The 22,066-nt window shown below is 33.2% G+C and overlaps 1 protein-coding gene across 4 annotated transcripts in view; it reads left to right on the top strand.

Annotated features, from left to right (window-relative positions):
* LOC124540161 (sodium- and chloride-dependent transporter XTRP3) overlaps positions 1-22,066 on the top strand; it is a 52,946-nt gene that overhangs the window by 17,818 nt on the left and 13,062 nt on the right. For all 4 annotated transcript variants that reach the window (XM_047117613.1, XM_047117616.1, XM_047117614.1 and 1 more), the window contains exons 2-6: positions 5,811-6,613; positions 8,020-8,252; positions 9,287-9,517; positions 13,305-13,415; positions 14,040-14,281. In XM_047117613.1, coding sequence (XP_046973569.1) covers positions 6,352-6,613; positions 8,020-8,252; positions 9,287-9,517; positions 13,305-13,415; positions 14,040-14,281 — 1,079 coding nt within the window. In that variant the 5' untranslated portion in view covers positions 5,811-6,351. The remainder of the gene's footprint in view (positions 1-5,810; positions 6,614-8,019; positions 8,253-9,286; positions 9,518-13,304; positions 13,416-14,039; positions 14,282-22,066) is intronic.

The raw sequence follows: 22,066 nt of genomic DNA, 5'->3' as shown, positions 1-22,066 counted from the left end.
CAACTGTTCGTGATTGAGTAACAAATATACATACACATTAATAATATTAGCAGTATATACATATAATAAAAATGGAGTGTCTGTTTGTAATACATATAAGCCCTTTTTTACTCGATGCATATGTATTTATACACGGTACATATACCAAAGTGTCTGTCTGTCGGTCGGTTTGTTCCACCGAATCTCTGGAATGGCTGGACTGATTTTGACGGGACTTCCACTGGCAGATTACTGATATAATAAGGAGTATCTAAGTCTACAATAATATTCTTTTTGCTAAATTCAAACGCGTACAAGGTCACGGGCACAGCTAGGTGATAAAAATATCGTAGATTTTACGTAACACATCGACGCCACTTGGCTTCTATTTATGGATGTTATGAAGGAAATAGGCCACAGCGGTTATTCTCAAGTGACTAGACAACACGTAATATGTTATAGTACAAGTGGGTGCGCAGGCGCAGTCTATTGCTTCATCTGTAATTCGTAAACGAAGTTTACAGTACGCAGAGTTAATGAGTCATTATTGTAAAGTTGAAATGCTTTCTCTTAGTAAGCTTAATTATTAACAGCCTGTAAATTACCCACTGCTGGGCTAAGGCTTCCTCTACCTTTGAAGAGCAGGTTTTGAGATAATTCCACCATGCTGCTCCAATGCGGAACATATGTGGCAGAATTAGACACATGCAGGTTTTATCTTTACCGCCGAGCACGAGAGTAATTATAAAAAAATAAACACATGGAAATTCATTGATTGCCTGGGTTGGAACCCGCAATCGTCGGTTAAATTGCACGCGTTTTAACCACTTTCTTATTTTGTTATTTTTATGCCATATGATATTATCTGGTGGTAGGGCTTAATGCATGCATGCTAAGCATGATCAAGTAAAAAGAAAAACGAATTTGGAGCAAACTTACTTACTTATATACTTTCTTAAGAAAGTTTTGTATATCCAGTCCAATTGAAACAGGAACTGAATAACTAATACGATAACATTACATTTATATATATTTTGGGATATAATAACCTCTTCATGATATTTTGGGATCAATATTGGATTGCGCGTATCCCTGTTATCTTTAAAATAAACAGATTCAATCTTTAACGAACCTTGGATGTTACCGTGTTTACTTTGCGCTATCTCATAATAGAAGGCCCTTTTTTAACGCCTTATTAATTCAGTTAGGTCGACATCGCTGATCGTTAGCCTTGAATTTATTTGTGTCACTGATCTTGGGAAAGATAGTACAGTCGGGGTAAGGAAAGGTTCGTCACCTTAAGGTCTATTTTCGTGTGCTCAGTGTGAGCGATGATCTGTTTTACCGATTGACATATCGCGTCGCAGTGTCATTATAAGTCACATGTAGCAAAGAGTCAGAGTGAGAAAACCTTCGTCAGTTTTCAAATTAATTCCTTTATCAAGTCTTAAACTTAGTAACTAACTAACTAAACTTAGTACATATTGAAGCTAAACATCAAAAATTGCGACGCAATATGTCAGTTTAAATTAAACATAAAATTTATTGTTGTAGCCTAATTTACTCCGTATTAGATCAGCTACCTGCCAGTGAAAGTCCCGTCAAAATCGGTCCAGCCAATAAATTAGCTGGAACAAACAAACAGACAGACAAAAATAGTAAAAAATGGTACGTTTTGTATATTGCTAAAAATAGTATAAAATGCTTCCTCTAAATATTTAGCTTCCATCCATCAGATGTATTCAATACTTTTTTGTGACTAACACTATTATGACTTTTTTTTCCTCTCAAATATAATAGACGCAGTAAATGAGGTTTTCTATTATAGTTGTATGATAACCTGCCCGCAGGAAGCTATGGAGATGATGACCAAATGAGGACGATTTTGTCGGAAATATGTAAAAAGGCACATGATGGATATCAGCGTCCGACACTGACATCGGATCGGATAATGTGAAAGCGCTCTTATACTTCTAATTAATCTTTTCCCACTAATAATCCAAAGGCCAACTGTTTCAAAAGCAATTGGGACAAAATTATATTACATTAGTTTAAATTTACCTTCAATCTGTACACTTAATTACTAGAAAGTACAAAACATCACTCAACCGGTAAAAACATAATAATAATGTTATCGTTCATAGATTTCAATATATTAAATAGTTGGATTCCATCGTTTCATTCTAAGGTGTGCCTTTATTTACTTCTAATTCATTCACCATTTACTCACAGATTATATGCCGATTTGCATACAAACCTCCCTTTAATTTATTAATTAACTAGCGACTATACTGCTTCTAAATATACTACAGAATTTGTTTATTTTCGACATCACATTACAAACTTGAAAAAATGATCAGTGTTTCTTTACTATATTGTCCATGTATTGTATACAAAAATCTTCCTCTCCATACACTCTATCTATTAACAAAACCGCATCAAAATCCGTTGCATAGTTTTAAAGATTTAAGCTCACATAGGTATATAGGGACAGAGAAAGCGACTTTATTTCATACTATGTAGTGATTTGACAGAGGATCCGGTTGATCGCCCGACAAAACTGACTTTAGAAATTTTCGATTTATCTTCGGCTATTACAGTTGACTTTTCAAAAGTGTTCAATGAAAATGCATTGCTTGCAAGATCAAAACTGCAACTTCAAATAAAAAGTTTTTATTCCAATCTTTCCTTATAGTTCGGGCCTATACCCACCCTGTCACGCTTCGTGTAAGATGACTCTGTTTCCTGTTGACCGATTTGGGTCAGAACGGCAAATCTACGCATAACAACCAACTACATAGACAATATTACAATGTTTAAGTGTGTGTCAAAACACAGGTGTAATCGCTTGATACAAGACCACAGATCCCGAGGTTGTGTGTGTTTGCACAGGTACTATGTGTCTTGTGTACATGATGTCCTTTGAGATAGGCCACCTGACGGAAATCGGACAAGACTCTGTTATGTAATAATATGTAAAATTGTGAATTGATGTAAATTCTTATTAGTTTTGTTTACATATAGTATATATTTTCTAATATTGGACTCTCTTTTCTGGACTTCTCTCCTTATGACAATTAAAGCTTCTCTTGCTGCTTTTTTTAAATTTTTAATGCTTTATATTTCGTGAAAATTTAGTGTAATTTTATATGTATCATTTATATCTAATTATATACATATACACATGATATGCACGTAAGATATTAAGTGCTCTACGTTATTTCATTTTAAATACATATATATTTCAGTTTAATATATTTATAAGTTATGTTTATATATGTACACCCCTACCTCTTTCTATATCTGTTTCTCACCTTAAGGTTGCCTGGAAGAGATCGCTCTTGGCAATATAAAATCACAGACGCATACACCAATATGTATTTAACGCATGTGATTGCGGCTCAGAAGCAAAACAGTTGAAAGCGAATTAATTGTTATATAATACATAAAACTAGGTTAACCACATATAACGTTTTAATAACTCAGTTAGTGGCGCATTGGACATTTTGCAGAGCCGTTGGCGTCCGTCCAATATAATATTGAATTCATTAACTCAGTCAAACATCGTTCAGCAAAATTTCTCAATGTACTTTTAATATTAATTTCAATTTCTTGTTATTAATTCATCACGTACTCGGAATATATTCTGACACATTCAAGCTTGTCATGTGTCAGATATTTAAAAGTTTTTTTTTAAATATAAATATTGGTCAACATCACATTACTCTGATCCCAATGTAAGTAGCTAAAGCACTTGTGTTATGGAAAATCAGTAGTAACGAGCACCACAAACGCCCAGACCCAAGACAACATAAAAACTAATGAAAAAAAGTAAAGTAAAGTAACATCCTGGTTAATTTCCCACTGCTGGGCTAAGGCCTCCTCTTCCATTAAGGAGAGGGTTTGGAACATATTCCACCACGCTGTTGCGGGTTGGTGGAATGCACATGTGGAATGGTGTCAGAATTTCAATGAAATTAGACATATGCAGGTTTCCTCACGATGTTTTCCTTCACATGAGATGAATTATAAACACAAATTAAGCATATACATATAAATTGTGGTGCTTGCCTGGGATTGAACACGAAAACATTAGTTAAGATGCAAGCGTTCTAACCACTGGGCCATCTCAGCTCTTTCAAAACTAATGAACTTTTTTTAAATTGACTCGACAGGGAATCGAACCCGGGACCTCGGAGTGCCTCATGAAAACCGGTGTACACACTACTCGACCACAGAGTTCGTCATAAACAATTCTAACAACGTTACATATACACATTTTTCACTGATAACCTCCTTTTTTTGGAAGTCGGTAAAAATACAACTATTAATAATAATTAAGAGTGTGGTCAATACTGGATGATAAAAGCAAGTGTGACAAAAGAATGTTGCGTGTTTCGGTGTCCACTGAACAAATTATTCTGACCTGATACTTGAAATTAGGTTGTATTCTGAATTAATCTTATTACGGTTACACAGTGCCTCGTGCTTAAAATTATGCTATAATTAAGGCCTCTGTACCTTACATTTTATATATTTTCGCAATCTTCAAAATGGATAAAAATTACAAATGTAAATATTCAATTTTTTTTTGCTATCATAACATAAAAGATATAATATGTTATGTTATGGAGTCGAGGTAGCCCACTGAATATTCATGTGCTTTTTTGTGTGTTTACTTCATCTCGTGCTCGGCAGTGAAGGAAAACATCGTAAGGTAACCTGCATGTGTTTAGTTTCACAGAAATTTTACCACATGTGTAATCCACCAACAAACAGCCTGGTGAAATACGTTGTAAACGTTCTCCTCAAAGGGAGAGGAGGCCTTGACCCAGGAGTGGGAAATTTACTGACTGTTTTTGTTGTTGATGCTGTATCATATACTAGCAACCTTCGCCGACTTCACACGTGTAACACTGACAGTATTTCTCTACTATGTTGTGCATGAATTATACATATAAACTTTCCTCTTGAATCAATCTATCTATTAAAAAAAACCGCATCAACATCCGTTGCGTAATTTTAAAGATCTAAGCATACATAGGGTCAGACAGCGGTGAGCGATTTTATTTTATATATATTTATATAATAGAAAATTAAATTAAATTTTATTAATATAAAAAATATTAACAATAAGGTTAACTTATTGATTTACTTATTTATTCTTTATTGCACCCAATCTTAAAACTAAAAAATAACATTTTTGTTACACAAAAGTTGCATGAGGTGCAACAGACGGTAACTTAACTATATATGAATAAGAATTAAAATATTGACTGTATTTATCAGGACCGCGTTAATGGTGGCCAAAATGCTTAATCCTAACAAACCAATTCGTGTAAAGTGTACTAAAAACCTAAATCTTACGTAATTATATGATTCATATCATTTGGCTAGTAGCTAGTAGATAAACTATAAAAATAAGAATTATTTACATTGGCAAATTAAATAGTATGTGCAAATAAAAATGTACAAATCTTGATCGCGTGGAATGGTGGCAAGAATGCTAGTTAGCCAGTTGAATCACAGCTATGATCCTGACCTGAAAAATAAACGTGTTAACATAACGTCGCTTATGGTAAACTAGCAACCCGCCCCGGCTTTCCACGAGTACTTTATAAATACTATATCATGACCAAATTATATAAAATCATTATAAATGATAGCCTATGTGTTATTCTGATGTATAACCTATATTACTGTGAAATTTCATCCGACTACATTAATTAGTTTTTTCATGAAATGTAACAAACATATATGCACCCATACACGGATTTATTATATTAGTAGGATAACTTTATCGTAATAATCAAAGTATATTTTTGTTTCAGTACGCCGCTCGAGATCTCGATCATCTTAAATAATTCAAAATGGACGTCGCAACGAACTAGTCACACTAAAAAGTTTAGTGTGCAGCCATGTTCGTTTAGTCATTTAGTTCAATAGAAACTAACTCATATGCACAGAGAGGCATCTTATGTATTCCGGGATTCTCTGAAGTTAAGACAGAAACTTCTACAAAGGACGACGACGTACTTCAAAGTCGTCGAATTTGTAAAAAAAGACGCGATACGATACTTCACTTACGACTACGAGATCCATCAAACTTAATAATAAGATACTATATTATGAACATATTCATAGGTAACGATTATCACTCGAAGAACCTCGTCAAATTGAAAACGATTTGATTTATGTACAATTATTTTAATAATATATTGACAATAAATAAATATTATTAAGATTAATTTATTACAATATTAAATTTAGTAATCGTAAACGAATTCATAGTCGAGATAAAAGCTTTATTCAGGATAATAAAAAAAAAATATAACTGTCACTGTCACAATCGATTCTATTTTTTAAATTGAAATGGCGGCAAAGGCGGAACCAATTGGGCCAAGAAATGGTCACGAATTGGCTCCGTTAAACACGAGGGCAGATGGCTCTGAAAGGCCTCACGGAGTCACAATAGTACTTCAAGGATCGAGGAACTCCTTACAGAGAGATGCTCCCGAGGAAGATAGAGCTGCCTGGTCCGGGAAGCTTCAGTTCTTTTTGTCCATTATCGGTTATTCAGTAGGGTTGGGCAACATTTGGCGGTTTCCGTATCTGTGTCAACAAAATGGCGGAGGTGAGTCATTAATTGCTTATATTTTTAAAACTATAATAATAATATATTTTAGGTAATCGAATATTTAATCATTTCTTTAATAATTTAAATATCAATTCTGCAAAGGATTTATACACAGACACCTTTGTCTTGTCATTAAAAAATATATTATTACACAAGAATAACATTCAGAATAGATTGAATAGATAAAAATCGTAGTCTAAAATTAAACAGTACCAGCGCGAGGTAGCGCGGTATTGATTTGATGCTACGGAGCTACGTCTACGCCGTAGTCTGTAGATCGTGCTACGACCTTTCGTGTTTGCCTTTTTAGATTACCTAGGGACCATTAAAGGTTCATTAAAACTGAAATTGTTTATAAAGCAATTTACTCGACTAATTGTGACAGATTTTTTAATTTATATTCCAACATTTAAGGCTTTGATTAGTAAGAATAGACATGTATGCATTCGTACATTATATGGCTTCGTACGATAAAAATATCGGTCTTGGAATGTTAAGGCTGAAATTATATTTATTTTTAACTTCTATTCTGATATCTTTAAGTGATTTAAATTAAATTTCGAATGTGTACGATTTCTTAATTCGATATTTATTTTTAAGATTCGAGTATCTCATAATATAAAATGTAAAGAAATATAATAAAACCTATTTGTATATTTATTGAAATACTAAATTATTCAAATATATCTGAGTATTGGAAAGAGAATTATACTTTAAAACATAGACTATAAAATATTTGGTTTTTAGGAGCAAACGGTGTTTGTACAACCTAATTTTTCAAGATCGGTTTTTTATCTGTAGAGCGTGACGTGGCATAATAAAACAAAAGCAAATCCACTTTGTTCGAAATATAAAACGGAGAATATATTTTTTTTTTTGGAAATACATGAAGGTATTTTTATTAAAGTTTTGTTTTATTTTTAGTCTTCGAATAAACAAATGATTGTGTCTCGATATTATATTATCATTATCTTTCGAACTATTATGCATATAATATTTGCAGTAAGTCTATCAATTCGATGGTAGCGTCAGACATTCAATCGTTTACGAAATGATTTCTATTTTACTGTTTTATTTTTATTTTTTATTTTGGAAAAACAGTTTTCCAGTAATACAAATGCATTAATATACTCTCATATGTTATTAAGATTGGTATTAAAAATATTAACATGCTGCGTTGTCTATTGCTTTCAATAGACAATGACCTTCTGGAAAACGAAGATGTAAATACATTCAAGTAAAATATTAAACAATTGAAAAGCGTATTGATGTATTTCTAAATGTCGAGGCTTATGCTCATATGCTATTTATAATCCGACCCAATTATAATATGTCAGAAATTACTTACCAAAATATACATCTTTGTCTAATCCCACTTTATAACTCGAATGGTTTATTTTTAGGAGCGTTTCTCATCCCCTTCTTCATCATGTTAATTCTGGAAGGCATACCTCTGTTCTTGATTGAAATGGCAATTGGTCAGAAGATGCGCCTCGGCTCCCTTGGAGTCTGGAACACCATACATCCCTGGCTGGGCGGGATCGGGATAGCCAGCTGTGTTGTCACGCTATTCGTTGCTCTGTATTACAACGTGATCATCACTTGGGTCTTCTTCTATCTTTTCAACAGTATTCGGGTAAGTTATCTTTTATATATTAATTTATCTACAAGATATTCTTTATCTTGCACTAGTAGTCGCCCAAGGATCGCCTTTTTATGTTTTGGTTAAAAAAAGTAGCAAGTTAGCTTCATACCAAATTTCATCAAAATCGATTCAGCGGTTTGGTCTTAAAATAGCGACAGACAGACATACAGAGTTACTTTCAAATTTATAATATTAATATAAATGAAACCTAAGTTATTTTGAGATATATGTATGTTGATTGATATTTCAGATAAGTAATTTTATGTTGAAATAAATCATCAATCAAAAGCTTTAACTGTAATTACTTAATTATAAATTGTCTTCTAAATTTTCGAATTATCGATATACACATCCCTATTAATGCTAGTGACGTGCTCTTGTATTAATAACGTGACGATAATTCCCATGATAGTTCTTTCGCCGTTATACGCAGCCGTATATTGTACTTTTTTTTCATATACCTTCATTTACCTAATTATATATTCCTAATTGTATATCAAAAATGATTACTTTATTTATATTTTTATTAAAACATTTTTATGATTTATTTTAAAAGATTCAACCTTACTCCAAATACATTGCTGGCAAATACATTTCATTGAAAAAAATCATCTACTTTTTCATCCCCTTTAGTTGGTTACGAAATCGACCACAAAGAACTTCGATACAACTTACCAAAATCTCAAATTATACTGAGCTGAGGTACTAGTACAAAATATAATCTCCATGTAATACATAATTCAATTTATTTGTCTTCATATAATCATCTAAAACAATAGCATGACAAAATGTTAAGTATATTACAAATATTAAGTTATTACAGTTATTAAACACGAGACTCTCGTGAACAAGACATTCATAGTTAATGTCGAAATATTGATCTCCACCGAACTAAAAAAAAAAAACATAGTAAATATCCCGAAATTAATAACTGTAATTATTAAAATTACCATGTTCATTTGAAATATTATATCAATATAAAGTTTTGCTTATCAACTGGTGCCTTATAAAATGTCTATATACAGCTTAGCGCAGACCAGCTACCCTGGGCACACTGTCCTCAAGACAATGGAACAGCTGAAGCTGAGTGTAGTAAGGCCTCAGCCACTGTGTACTACTGGTACAGGGAGGCCTTAGACGCGTCCCCAAGTATTGAAGAGCCTGGCGCTCCTCGATGGTGGATAGTCCTCTATTTGCTCCTGGCTTGGATCATCGTCTTCTTCATTGTTATGAAGGGTATCCAAAGTAGTGGTAAGGTAAGATTGATTTTTAATTAATTATTATATCTTCTATTAGAATAATAATAATAAATCAAATTATTCATTAAAAACAAGTGGGATTTCCTAACGAAAACATTAACATTATAACATTGTATATGCACTAGAAGTAAGGATAAGCTTATAATGCCAAGTTTCCGACTCCGCAAAGTCAATAAATCTTTCTTGGGGCAAGGTATCCGTTTCTATAATAAAATTCCGCAAACATTTTTAACTTTGCCTCTTCGTAAATTCAAATCGTTTATAAAAAATACATTGGTAAAAAAGGCTTATTATACTCGATATAGACGATAAAAAAGCGTGGAATTAATACCTGTTGACTTCCGCGCAGGATATGTTAATTTTCATAATTGTATTAACTAACATGACTTTGTATTTTTTTCCGGTTCGGAAAGTATATACTATATAGTATATATAGTATATACTTTCCGAACCGGTGGTAACTTCACTTAATTGTTAATTGACGATTCAAAAGTACTTGTAAAAGCCCACTCGAATAAAGATTATTTTGATTTTATGAAGATCCTACCGAATTTAGCCTTCAAGTGTTTTTTTGTAAACCAGCCTGCCCATACCTTGATTTAACCTATTTATATTGAAAAAGAAATTTATCAACCGTCTGACAAATTTGTAGGTCAACCTGTTATTGATTTATGGTAACTGACGTAATTACTTATCATAATGCTGAACCAAAACGAAGCTTACTTATTTCATTAGAGAAAGACTGTCTATTAAATTAGAAGCTTAACGACGAAACTTCTTTAATAATCTTCATCCTCTTAAGTGTTGAATTCTAAATTTTTAATATCCATCTTCAGAGTATTAATATAACACTTACAAAACTTTTATCCACTCCCCCATTTAACCGCCTTAATTAAAATTAAAAAAGGCTTCCAATGTGTGTTGTAAGTTAGTCATTTTCTAATTTTATTAAGTAAATAATTAAGAGCGTCTTTTAAGACGGCGAGCTTAAGTCATCAGAACTTACTCCAATTACAAATTTAAGTTTAATTTGATAAATATTGTATAAGATATTATATTAAACCATTTCAGAACTAATAACAACTTCTTGAAACTCTTGCCATCAAAACAGATAAATACTTATAACTTAACAACTTACTAAAATTTTGATTGGGAATCTGTCTGGCAATAAAGAGTTTGTACAGTCAGAGTAAGAAAACCTTCGTCAGTTTTCAAATTGATTCCTTTATCAAGTCGTTAACTCTTAGTACCTTTTGAAACTAAAGCACTAAAATAACTGCATATAAAATTAAACTTACATAGTATGATAAGTTGGTTCAAAATAGTGTAACATCTTTGGACTACGTCTAGTTTTATATCAACATATATATTTTTCAATAATGTAATTAGTCATTGCATATTTAAATTAGATATGATATATGTCACTGCATTGTCAAAATATGTCTGTCAGTGTCATATATTGTCGATCGGTAAAGCAGATTATCGCTCATACTGAGCACGCGAAAATAGATCTTAAGGTGAAGAACCTCTCCTTACCCCGACTGTACATTAAAATTACATAAAAGATAATGATGAAAACATAAAACAAAGCACAGACAATAAGTTTGTGGAGATAATATTTAAAGAAAATATTAGATTACACAAAATTTTCGACTTGTTAGATAATTACTAGAACATCCTCCCTGGGGCATGTTAGTAGATTCTGCTATTATATAATAAAAGTCTGTAGAATTATTATCATTACATAGTATAAAACAAAGTCGCTTACCGCTGTCTGCCTCTATGTATACTTAGATCTTTAAAATTAAACAACGGAATTTGATGTGGATTTTTTAATAGATAGAGTGATTCGAGAGGAAGGTTTTTGTATATAATACATGGACAATATAGTAAAGAAACACTGTTAATTTTAGAATTTTCTAATGTTATATCGTTAATAAACAAATTCTGTAGTATATTTATTATATATTTCAGGTCGCTAGTATTTTACTATATCAAATCATCAAATCAAAATAAACTTTATTCAAGTAGGCTTTATAAGCACTTTTGAATCGTCATTTTACAATTAAGTGAAGCTACCACCGGTTCGGAAAGTAGATTCTACCGAGAAGAACCGGCAAGAAACTCAGTAGTTACTCTTTTTTAACATTTAAAAAATACAAAGTCATGTTAATTGAATACAATTATTTAAATTAATATATCCTGCTTGGAAGTCAACAGGTATTAACTCCACTCTTTTTTATCATCTATAAAATCTTGTATCGAATAATATGCTTTTTCTACCAATGTATTTTTTACAAACGATTTGAATTTACTAAACGGCAAAGTTAAAAATGGCTGCGGAATTTTATTATAGAAACGGATACATTGCCCCAAGAAGGATTTATTGACGGAGTCGGAAACTTGGCGTTATAAGCTTATCCTTACTCCTAGTGCACATACAATGATTATCACTGATTTTATCAAAGTGATCAATGTTACTGTGAATATACATAATATTGTTGTAAATATATTGCGACGCAACAGTGAGTATTCCCACTTTGTTAAAAACATCCCGAAGAGAGTCTCTAGCTCCAAGATTATAAATAAACCGGATTGCTCTCTTTTGTAAAATAAAGACAGATTCAATATCTGCAGCGTTACCCCAAAGTAATATGCCATATCATCATAGATAAATGTATTAATTAAAAAAAAGAAATGAACTATATTATACTGTACAGGACTATATAAGCGATGGAAGACCTTGGGGTCAATATTTGTTGAATATCATACATGTATGTATATAATTGTAGTAAATTGTTTTTGATTGAAAAATTACTGGTTTCTTGCTTCTTCTCGGTAGAATTAACATTCCTTACAGCCATCAGCTTGATATTAAAATTAACTTTATAAAACATAACAGTGCTTATAAGAGCCTATTCGATTAAAGTATATTTTGATTTTGATTGTTATTAAGCAATAAATTGGATCGATAATTGATTGGCAAGGCGGTTGCGAGTTCAGTCGAACTCTTAACAAATATTTGTATAAGCCACTACAGCCTGTTCGGATTGATGGAGTAGTTAAATAAACCTTAGATTAACATATTTCATGATACTTGACAGTTACTAAAGGTTCTTGAATAATATCTATGTACTAGCTGTGACCGTGACTTCGCACGCGTTTAAATTTAACAAAAAAAGTTATTGTTGTATCCTTAGTTACTCCTTATTACATCAGCTATCTGCCAGTGGAAGTCCTATCAAAATCGGTCCAGACGTTACAGAGATTAGGAACAATCAAAACAGATTTTTTTTTACAAACACACATTATTTTTATATCCTAAATTACTCCTTATTACATCAGCTATCTGCCAGTGGAATTCCTATCAAAATATGTCCAGACGTTACAGAAATTAGGAACAAAGAGACGGAATATTTTATTTTTTTACAAACACACATTCATTTTGTACCCTAAGTTATTTCTGATTACATCAACTATCTGCCAGTGACAGTCTCATCAAAATCGGTGCAATCTTTCCAGAGATTAGCTGGAACAAAGAGAAACTCAGTAGTTACTCTTTTTCAACATTTAAAAATAAAGTAATGTTAATTAAATACAATCATATATGTATCTAAAGTAAACTAGTATTAATTCTACGCTTTATATAACCCTGTATTGAGTAATATGCCTTCTTTTAAAATTATGTAATTTTACGAAACGGCAAAGTTAAAAATGTCAGTGGAATTTTACTAACAGTCATATTCTTATAACTTCAATTACTGTATTCAATTGTTTCTTTCAGGTCGTATACTTCACTTCTTTGTTTCCATACGTCGTATTGACTATTTTCTTCGTCCGCGGCATAACCCTACCAGGATCAGCTGATGGTATCATTCACATGTACAAACCGAAGGTATTATATATTCCACTAACCTATCAATATTATATTACTTTTGATACGCATATTTAATTAATAAACAAATATTGGATAACATCACATACATTACTCTGATCCTAAAGTAAGTATCTCAACCACTTGTGTTATGGAAAATCAGAAGTAACGACGGTACCACAAACATCCACATCCAAGACAATATAGAAAACTAATGATCTTTTTCTACATCGCTGGTTCACTTGGTGGGGCTTTGTGCAAGCCCGTCTGGATAGGTACCACCCTCTCATCAGTTATACTACCGCCAAATAATAGTACTCAGTATTGTTGTGTTCCGGTTTGAAGGCTGAGTGAGCCAGAGTAACTACAGACACAAGGGACATAACATCTGAGTTCCCAAGGTTGGTGGCACATTGACGATGTAAGGAATAGTTAATATTTCTTACAGCGTCATTGTCTATGGGTGATGGTGACCACTTACCATCAGGTGGCCCATATGCTCGTCTTCCAAACTATATCATAAAAAAAAACACCGACTCGGCCAGGAATCGAACCCGGGACCTCGGAGTGGCGTACCCATGAACGGTATATACACTGCTCGACTACAAAGTTAGTCATGTTCTAACTTGTACATTTCTTCCACAGCTCCATAAATTGCTGGATCCGACTGTGTGGCTTGACGCTGCTACTCAAGTCTTCTACTCATTCGGTCTGGCTTTTGGATCCCTCATCGCGTTCGGCTCCTACAACACCCCTAACAACAATTGCGTTAGGGATGTGCTGCTTGTGTCTGTATGTAACGCCCTGACTGCTATCTACGCATCCGTTGTCATCTTCAGCATCCTCGGCTTCAAGGCTTACACGATGGTCGAAAAGTGCATTACCAAGTAAGTGGTCTAAGCTTGTATCCAATGTTAAAAGTTCTGGAGCATTCCTTGCCAGACGTTTATTTTGCTTATAGATATAGATAAAAAATAAATAAAAGAGAGGTTTGTCGCTTTTGCTATAAATTATATAATAACAGATACAATAAGAAAAGTAACAAATTTGAGATTAATTATAGGAAAAGAACAAATTTTTATTTATTATAAATTGTAATAAAAAAAAATAACTTCGTACCAAAAAAAATATATATGCATAAATTTAAATGATCTAGTAGGATGCTGGCTAGTTATAAACAAATGCAGGTAAATAAAAATTAAAAAAAAATACAAACATATAGATATACCAAAAGACACGGTGTTGTTCGTTATATACAAATTTAACAATAAAAAAGTATATTAATCATCTCTATGTTATTAGAATATTAAAAGAAAAGTTCTTATTTTAAACTCAAAACCTTACAATTAAAACCTTCGTCGAAACCTAAATTATGAGCTGCTTAATATACGAGCTGTATCATCAATTAGCCGAGCTGTTACCGTAGACGATAGCTTTAGAGTGCTGATTTGATGATTTTAAAATAAGATAATGACGTAATAGCTCGGAAATATCGGGCCTTGGCATAGAGTCGCAGGTTAAGGTCAAACTACCCTCGGAAACAAATTTAGCAATATATTGAAGGGCAAATATGATTATTAGTACATTTACAAAATTACTTTACAATATATATTTTTAATATTTGTAATTGTACACATACCTATAATAACATATTAATGAGTACTAGATTTATATTTTGTATAATTATACTATTATCTGTGTAGTTATGCATCTGTCATCTTGAATGACACATCGCAAAAGCGCGGGAAAATTAGATAAATAAAAATGGGCGCGTGGTGAAGACGGTGTGTGATCTATTTTATCTTATTGATAAATCGACCTTACAATTTGTACATTATTTTCCATGCCACGAACTCAACTGATTTTTTTTTTAAATATATACAAACTTTTTATACATCCACCTTCTTATTACGCTTATATAAATACAAGATTGTCGCGCACATTGTTCGCAAAGTAAGCTAAATGGACGCCAAGCTTAATGAAGCAATTCCATTTACTTTACTGCTCGTAAAGTTGTTACGGAGGACTTTGACCGTTACCTCCACGCTGATTCAACGCTCGGATATTGCTACCGATCAAAATAAAATGTTACTGTAGAAAAATAAGAAACGTACAATTTTAAAGTTGAAATAAAGCGCGACATATGTTGCACAGAATATAAATGATATTTTTAAATTTGTTCCACTACGATTCACTTCAAACGAAATTTGAAGTGAAATGATATTAAATTATTTTATTCAAAACTAGTTATGTGCCGGGGTTCGTTCGTATTTAAGGACTTATCCGTCAGTTGCTAAGCATCAAAACCTTCATTGGAGTTTCGAAAAATTTTGAAAAATAAAATATGAGAATAGAAGAACCAGCGAAAGAAACACACTTGTGTTTTTTTAATCGATTCATCCCCAAAGTGTGTCGATTCATCCCCAAAGTGTGTCGATTCATCCCCAAAGTGTGTCGATTCATCCCCAAAGTGTGTCGATTCATCCCCAAAGTGTGTCGATTCATCCCCAAAGTGTGTCGATTCATCCCCAAAGTGTGCTATCGACCACGAACTCAATTATATAACCTTTTACTCACAATATTTCTCTTTTAATTTGGTATTTAAGGCATTATGAAAGCTTACTTTGATTCTGTGCTACAACTGTATACATGCTCTACAATAATTTACCTTATTGCTTATGCAATTCCATGGAAAAAAATAAACAATGTGAGATACATTGCTTTTTGTCATAGCTACACACTATTTATTTTCATTTCTAAAAAGTCATATTTAAAAAGTAATATAATAAATCAATCCATACATATAATAAAATTGGAGTGTCTGTTTGTACAATTAAAATAGCCCTCTTTTACTCAAAGCATATACACGGTACATATACCAAAATAACATTTTTTACTATTTTTGTCTGTCTGTCTGTTTGTTCCGACTAATCTCTGGAACGGCTGGACCGATTTTGACGATACTTTCACTGGCAGATAACTGATATAATAAGGAATAACTAAGGCTACAATAATATATTTTTCTTGTTAAATTCAAACGCGTACAAGATCGCGGGCACAGCTAGTAATCAATATAACTCGAATGAAATACCAAAATTTTTCATACAAGCAAACACATTTAATAAATCAAATCTCTAATGATATCATTCAAAAGACAATTCATTTGTCATAATCAAATTACAGACTGTATAATCTACACAATCGCAGTGTTCACCCCATGTGACATTGGCCTTAATTGACACAAGTAAACGCCATTTTAAATAGCCTCGATATAAACAGACTGGCCGTTGATATAGGACTTGAATACTGACGATGAAACGGACGCAGTATCCTTTTGAATCAGATACTGTATTAATTACTACTGCAAAATGTAATTATTTAACTTAAGATTACATTTCGTGAAGATGATGATGATATTTTGCCTACCATTTATTATTTTACTGACTGGCAAATGGTTCATATGGTAACTGATCACCAGCATTGGACCTCCGTGGTCGAGTAGTGTGTACACCGGTTTTCATGGGTTCATTAGTTTTCTATGCTGTCTTGGGCCTGGGTGTATGTGGTACCGTCGTTACTCTTGTCTGTCTGTTTTAATTTTCCATAACTCAATTGATTTAGTTGCTTACATTGGGATCAGAGTAATGTGTGTGATGTTGTCCAATATTTTTTTATTATCTACCATGATATGACTTGGGCAGCTTTAAGAAAAGAGCCTTCTCATTTTTAAATGTAACGCACGTGCGAGACTTCCTGTGTAACAGTGTCTTTAGCCCAGATAGTCGCTTTCCATCAGATCCTCCCGCTCGTTAACGATCTGTTACATATCTATCTTTACCTGTTTTGTTTTATAACAACAACAGCCTGTTAATTTCCCACTGCTGGGCTAAGACCTCCTCTCCCTTTGAGGTTTGGAAAATATTCCACCACGCTGTTCCAATACGGGTAAGTGGAGTATATATGTGGCAGAATTTCTATGAAATTAGACACGAGATGAATTATGAACACAAATTAAGCACTTGAATATTCAGTGGTGTTTGCCTGGGTTCACTCGCAATCATCGGTTATGATGCACGCGTTCTGACCACTGAACTCATCTCATTTTTTTTTATAGTTCATCACGTTTTCTTCTTTTGAGGTAACTTTCACTTTTTATGCAATTTTTATACAAACCACAAACTTTTTATTCAGAGAGTAGAGTAATTGACTTACGTACAGAAGTACGGATAACGCATACATAATAATGCACATATACAACGACACAACTCAGATGTCGCATCGGCAAAATTCGTAAAACCGATCACACCCGAATTAAGTACGCTCTCCCAAATTATGAATATTTATTTCTTATGTGAATATGATTACACAAACGTAATCACTTGTAATATCATATGACCTAATATATTCGTAAATTTGACTTTGATTTACATGCACTTGCTTTCTCGGGTTGACCTGACGCGAGAATCTACAGCGATGAGTAGCGTCAAATAGCTCGATATGGAGCTATTTCTATAGGGTGTGTAAATAGTAGTCGGTTTTATCGAATTTGCCGATGCTACATCTAAGTTGTGTCGTACTATGCGTTCGTCTGCATTATTTATTGCCTTTATTCATTCATTGTTATTTATTATGCACAAAGTCAAGATCACTATACAGATAAGAGCGCCCTTGAATGCTTTTAAATTACCATATATCCCGCGCTTCGATGATGTATTGTGTGCACAATAAAGCTTAGGAATAGAAATGCACTAGAATAACATGTCTAAAGAGATCTGTTTCAGATATTCTAGAAAATGTGTGCTTTTCATCTACGATTCATCCATTGCTCATAAAGAGGCCTCAGATTCTACTTACCAATTTTTGTAAACTTTGTCGCTCTGTCGATTTCCTATTCTAGTTATATAACGATTATTCCAAACGATTTGATCGATTGGAAATCGAATAAAAACAAAAAACATATTCGAAAATCGAAGGTCGATGTTTGATCGAAATATAATTGAGATCTAAACAAATAAAATATGAGACAACATCACATACATTACTCTGATCCCAATGTAAGTAGCTAAAACACTTGTGTTATGGAAAATCAGAAATAACGACGGTACCACAAACACCCAGACCCAAGACAACATAGAAAACAATAGAATAAGTACATTGAATCGGCTGGGAATCGAACCCGGGACCTCGGAGTGGCGTACCCATGAATACCGGTGTACACACCACTTGACCACGGAGGTCGTCATCTTATCGTAAACTATGCAAATCACAGAGAGCTATCAATATATCTAATTGATAGTAATATCGATATTTTGAATAGTTTTCGAGGTCAATTATCGATAATCAAATTATCGATAGCTTTGCAACATAGAATGAAAATAATCAAAGTGTAGAATATTACAATGTATGATAATTCTTCTGCAACGTTGGATCAATAATTGTAACATTGATGCTTGTTTAAAAGCAATCATAAATGATTATTATTTATTCTGGTACATGTTTCCGATTCTGACAACGTAAAGTTTGAACATCTATGACCTATGTATATTAAATGATTTTTGGAACATGAATTTTATAGTAGCATTGAAGCCGCTCTTGTGACCTACTTTTGAAATAATTTATTTATGGTTTCGTAGACTGTGACTTCCTTACAAAGCTGCATATTTAAAGGTTCTTGATTCAATTATAATGAATATCTTTATTCAATGTCTTCTACATATGTAGGCTTGCTTATTTATATTATAGATAGATTAACTGATAATTGTGAGTTCAAGCACTTAATTTGCGGTTTTAACTCGTTCCGTGCTCGGCGGTGAAGGAAAACATCGTGACGAAGCCTGCGTTTTTCTAATTTCAACGAAATTGGGACACATGTTAATCCAACGCATTGGAGCAGCGTAGTGGAACATGCTCCTAATCTTCTCCTCAAAGGAAGAGGAGTCATTAGTCCAGCGGTGGGAAAATTTACAGGCTGTTACTATACTATATGTTACTATAACAATTTATATTAAAAAATCTATAACCACCAGAAATTCGGTCAAAATTATCTTCATTAATTGACTAATTAATTAATGTCGCTAATTAACCGACATTAGGTAATACGCCATTTTGATACCCATATCATATATATAATCACAATAATGTCTTATTTTTTACGGTATAGATTGGCGGACGAGCACATGGGCCACCTGATGGTAAGTGGTCACCATCACCCATAGACAATGACGCTGTAAGAAATATTAACTATTCTTGACATCGTCAATGTGCCAACTACCTTGGAAACTAAGATGTTACGTCCCTTGTTCCTGTAGTTACACTGGCTCACTCACCCTTCAAACCGGAACACAACAATACTGAGTACAGTTATTTGGCGGTAGAATAACTGATGAATGGGTGGTATCTACCCAAACGGGCTTGCACAAAGCCCTGCCACCAAGCTATTTGATATTATTATTTGGAATGGCTGCGACCTTCACTCCCAAGGTGCCATCAAAGATAAAGTCTTTGATTTTGTAATGTATCTCTCCTATACAGAAATCACAAGTTTCTAAACGATTGTAATAATTTCATATCCAGGACTAAAAAGACTTATTGTGTTTTGCTGTCAAATAATTGTTAATAGTAAAACACAAAGTCTATCCTGCTCCTGAGCCCTGAACACACTTTGATCGTGCAAGATTGCCGTCAAATCGAATGATGACCAACAAATAAGTCGTCAAAATGGTTGAATGGATTTTTATCAAAGATATGGACTGCAAAATTATTTTATCAAATTTAGGCGTGGATATCGAAACAACTGACATTTACATGTATACTAGCGACCAGCCTTGGCTTCGCATGAGTGCCATACTGATATTAAATATACTACAGAATTTGTTTATTTACGAAAACACATCACAAACTTCTAAAATTATAAGTGTCTCTATACTATATTGTCCATTATTTACAAAAACATCTCGAAACACTCTATCTATTAAAAAAAACTGTATCAAATCCGTTGCGTAGTTTTAAAGATTTAAGCATACATAGCGATAAAGGGACAGAGGTGGCAATTTTGTTTTATACTATGTTGCGATATGTGTTCACAACATGAGACCAACATTTAATTAACGCCGACTGAAGCGACCTGGATTGCGTCAAATAGTGAATAATTTGTGCTGAATTGGAACACTAAAATTCCATTTAGCAAATACAATTTCGAATATTTTATTTCCAACGATTTTTACCCTAGTTGTATTTTCATGTTATGTGACACAGTTTTTCTAGTACAAAGTTTACTAATTATTAAATACTTGTAATGACATAGCAAAAATATATTTCACTTGTTTTTTTTATTCTCATTTTAAGAGCTGAGTCACTTAGCTATGTTGCTCTGGTAGATTTCACAAAAAAATTATATCCTTACAATAATTACTTGTATCATGTTATCTAGTGACGCTTATTTATATTATGTTTACCTATATTATACATAATTCTGGCTAGTTCTGAAGTAGGTTTAGCAAGATAAATGTTACATATTCCCATCGATCTATCTGTTAGTCGAGTTGAGATGGTTAGAACACGTGTATCTTAACCGATGATTGCGGGTTCAAATCCAGGCAAGCACCGCTGTTTCATGTGCTTAATTTGTCTTTTTAATTCATCTTGTGCTCAGCGGTGAAGGAAAACATCGTGAGGAAACCTGCATGTGACAAATTTCATAGAAATTCTGCCACATGTGTATTCCACCAACCCCCATTGGAACAGCGTGGTGGAATGTGTTCCAAACATTTTCCTCAAAGGGAGAGGAGGCCTTTAGCCCAGCAGTGGGAATTTACAGGCTGTTGTTGTTGTTGTGGTATCTGTTAGTTGTGCTAGGAGGGGTTCGCTACGAACACACTCCATTAAAATGTGGGATACATCCTCTACAGTCCCGCAATTGGGACAATTAGGAGAAGAAACTTTCTACATTAAATAATATTTCACTTGTTGTTGTTGTTGTTGTTGTTGTTTTAGGGTGTCATGTGCTAGGCAACAAAATAGCCAAATTTCATCAAATTCCGTTCATTAGTTTGCTCGTGAAAGAACAAGGGACAGACAGACAGACAATGTTATTTCCACAGTTATAATATTAGAGACATAAATATATACAAATAAAAAAATGTCTGTATGATTATGAAAAGTGGAATGATGGTAATGAGAGCAGCATTTCCACGTTGAATTGCATATCTGGTGCTCTAGGCAAATAACCTGCTCTGCTTTCAACGGAGGCATTCAGATGGGATGCTGTTTCCATAGAAATACTTTTGCACTGTGACATCATGGGGTTTCAATACAGACGATTATTCGTAGATATAGTTTGAAATTATTGACAAATTTCCGTGCCGCTTGAACGCATCAGCTTAGTAATGATTGATTGGTTTGATTTTGTAGATGTTAGTAAGTTTAAAGTTATTATTGCATGGTAAATACTTTTATATTTTAAGGGTTGCCATTGATAAAAAGGGATAATAATATGAATTTGATACATAATTTTTTAATTTTCAACCTTAATTGTACTCGAAAAACTATAAAAATGGATTATGTTTGTGTTCAACTCAATAGTTCAAAATGGCGTAATGACATACATGTCGATCCATAGACCGCTATATTCGAATTGTATTGCTTTTATTTTCGCAAAAAACTTAAAACCTTTT

Source organism: Vanessa cardui, chromosome 24, assembly GCF_905220365.1.
Source record: "Vanessa cardui chromosome 24, ilVanCard2.1, whole genome shotgun sequence".
NCBI classification, from domain to species: Eukaryota; Metazoa; Arthropoda; class Insecta; order Lepidoptera; family Nymphalidae; genus Vanessa; species Vanessa cardui.
The sequence above is the reverse complement of the archived record's forward strand: the minus strand, read 5'-3'. Positions and strand labels throughout refer to the sequence as shown.